At 40.9% G+C, this 2,556-nt stretch overlaps 1 protein-coding gene across 2 annotated transcripts; it reads right to left on the bottom strand.

The window, feature by feature from the left end:
• Positions 1 to 353: 353 nt before the first annotated feature.
• On the bottom strand, positions 354 to 2,556 carry LOC118711065 (DDB1- and CUL4-associated factor 13-like). 2 transcript variants are annotated; one of them, XM_045576600.1, is made up of 2 exons: positions 1,252 to 2,556; positions 354 to 1,197 (listed from the first exon to the last, which is right to left on the bottom strand). In XM_045576600.1, the coding sequence occupies exons 1-2, from the start codon at positions 2,503 to 2,505 to the stop codon at positions 1,168 to 1,170; spliced, it is 1,284 nt and encodes a 427-aa protein (XP_045432556.1). In that variant the 5' UTR covers positions 2,506 to 2,556; the 3' UTR covers positions 354 to 1,167. The 2 variants fall into 2 exon arrangements, with proteins under 2 accessions (XP_045432556.1, XP_036279885.1); XM_036423992.2 differs by having other exon boundaries at positions 354 to 2,556.

Here is a 2,556-nt window from a genome sequence, read left to right as displayed (position 1 = left end):
ATCAAGTTATCAGACCCAGAATCAACCATCTGGAGATAGCACAGAAACCCAAAAATGGTTACGAAAATGACCAAAGTAGTAACTGAGAAATTGCTTATATAAGACTCAGATCCCAAATCCAAGGACTAGAAGTTTTTCTAGTTGAAACATGAAGAAGTCATATGACTTTGCCCTGCTGGGGGAGCCTCCATATATGGACAGGAGATAGAGACACTCAAAAACAGCCAAATGTACCTTAAAGCCAGTAGAGAGCATTCCCTGGTTTTCAACTCAGATCTTAATAGAAAATGTACCCCCTACCCACACTCACCAAAATTCTGACTGAAATTTAGTACATTTTCTTTCTTTTTTCCCTGAGAAAAAGGATGTTTTATTATTGTGACTTAACCATAATTATAATTATCATCATTTATGAAAGTTACATAAATGCAGGCTGATTCAAAAAGCCAAATATAAAGTACAGAAAATAAATTAAATTGAAAAATGTACTGACATAATTCTTCTACATGTTATGCAAAATCCTAGCAAGAAATGTTACAATAATTATTCAAAGTAATACGGGAGATGTTTGGTCTTAAATGTAAATTTAAATGCACAATGTCTATAATAATAGATCAGAGTGTAAATTTATATTTGCAATTTCTAACAGAAAAAAAATTAAGTTAAGTTTGCAAATACTCTGTGTTCTTCCAGGAAATAAGGAAGCAGATCAAGGATCAAATGTTGCATAGTGTTATCAACCAGGCCACCTTGGACAGGTGATTTTTCAGGGTCGCTAAAATGAGCGATGGTAAAGCTCTAGAAATATAACCAAACCATCTGCTGTACTAGAGCCAGTCCAGCTGGCCCCTTGAACAACGCAGGGGTTGGGGTTCTGAACCCATGAGCAGTCCGCAGATAACTCTGGATCAGCTCTCCACATTCAGATTCCCGATCTCAAGTAGAAAATTCTGTTTTGATCTACGGCTGGTTGAATGCATGGATGTACAGCCCAGGAATATGAAGAAACAACTGTACGTTTATTGAAAAAAAAATATCTGCATGTAAGTGGCTCCAGCCAGTTCTAAACCCACGTTGTTCAAGGGTTAACTGTATTTTTATCTGTAGAGTTTACAAATCAAAATGTAACAAATAATTATGAGCCAGTATTGGCAGGAATACCAAGCATTATTTCACAACTGCCACTACGTGCTTCTTCTTCTCCGACACCATGGGCACGGACCCAGGCTTGCTGTGCTTGAGGCGATTCACTTCCTTCTGCCGTTGAGCTTCTTTCATGACGCGCTGTTCTTGGATCTGGCTGTAGATCGGTTTCGGTAGATGGCGGTGGCGAGCGATACGTTTTATATGAGGATGATATCGAAATTTCTCCTTCAACTTCTCGTTATAATCTTTGGCTGCTTTTTCTCGTGATGTAAGCACGCCCAATTTTTCCGAAGCATTAGCTTTCCACAGACGAATGTTCATCTCATCAGATCCACACATGATGTACTTGCTGTCAGAAGTCCATTTCACACAGATGACATGCTGCATTCTCTTTGTGTGATAGACTTCCCTGCTCCTACTTTTGTCCACAGGAAAGATTCGAATGGATTTATCAAAGCTAGCGGACACAAACTCCTTCCCAGTAGGAGAGTAATCAACGTCCAGCACCGCAGACACGTGATCCATGTGCACCATCACAGGAGTGTCCAGTGCACGCATATCAAAAGTATATAAGTTGTAATCTTCATTCGCTGCAGTAAAAATGAAGGCTTCCATTGGGTTCCAACAAATTGTATTTGTTCTCATATCTAAGATGACCTTTTTCAGAGGAGTAGCTTGCCTCATATCATATAGTACTATATTCCTGTCAGAAGCACAACTTCCCAAGAGAAATGTCTCAATTGGGTTAAATTTAACACTACTGATACTGTCATATCCCCAGGTCATTGAACATATAGGACTGGTTTTCTGTTCATCCCAAATGTCTACTTGCTGTCCACATGTGGCAAAAATTCCTTCTTTCCAGTGATGGTCAATTCCTGTGTACACTGTCTTTCCTAATATTGTATGCAATGGCTCTTCCTCTTCTCCAACGCCTGGTCCCTCCATTTTCCACTGCTTCACAGTTTTGTCATCACCAACAGTAAAAAAAGAACTGCCACAAAAACGAGTACATATTCCTCGTACAAAACCTTCATGTGCCTGTATCGTACGGATACAGTTTCGTTTGGTCAAGTTCCAAATTCTGACTTCTCCATCACACGCCCCAGAAAGGACAGTGGCCAGGCTCTTTGGATGCTTTGCCAAGCAATTGACTCCGTCTCGGTGACCATCCAGAGAAGCAAGGAATGGTTTTGCAAATACCCGTTCCAGTTTGGTAACATTTGAAGCTCTTACGTATTCTCGCGGGACCTCAAAAGGATGTAAGGTAGGATCATAGTTTCTTGGAACTCTCTGCAAGTCCAACTTGGTTTCGCTGACATAGTTGTCTGGGTTCCGGCTCAGCATCTTTACCTTCATCTTGGCAGCCCGGGCTCGCCCACTCCATGAGCCTTTCCCTCCTTCCGGGTT

Source organism: Pipistrellus kuhlii, unplaced genomic scaffold (genome assembly GCF_014108245.1).
Source record: "Pipistrellus kuhlii isolate mPipKuh1 unplaced genomic scaffold, mPipKuh1.p scaffold_m20_p_8, whole genome shotgun sequence".
NCBI lineage: Eukaryota > Metazoa > Chordata > Mammalia > Chiroptera > Vespertilionidae > Pipistrellus > Pipistrellus kuhlii.
Note: the sequence above shows the minus strand (reverse complement) of the source record. Positions and strands in the feature narration are given on the sequence as shown.

Coding starts and splice junctions, on each gene's coding strand:
- LOC118711065 (XM_036423992.2), bottom strand. CDS start 2,505: ATGAAGGTAAAGATGCTGAGCCGGAACCCAGACAACTATGTCAGCGAA.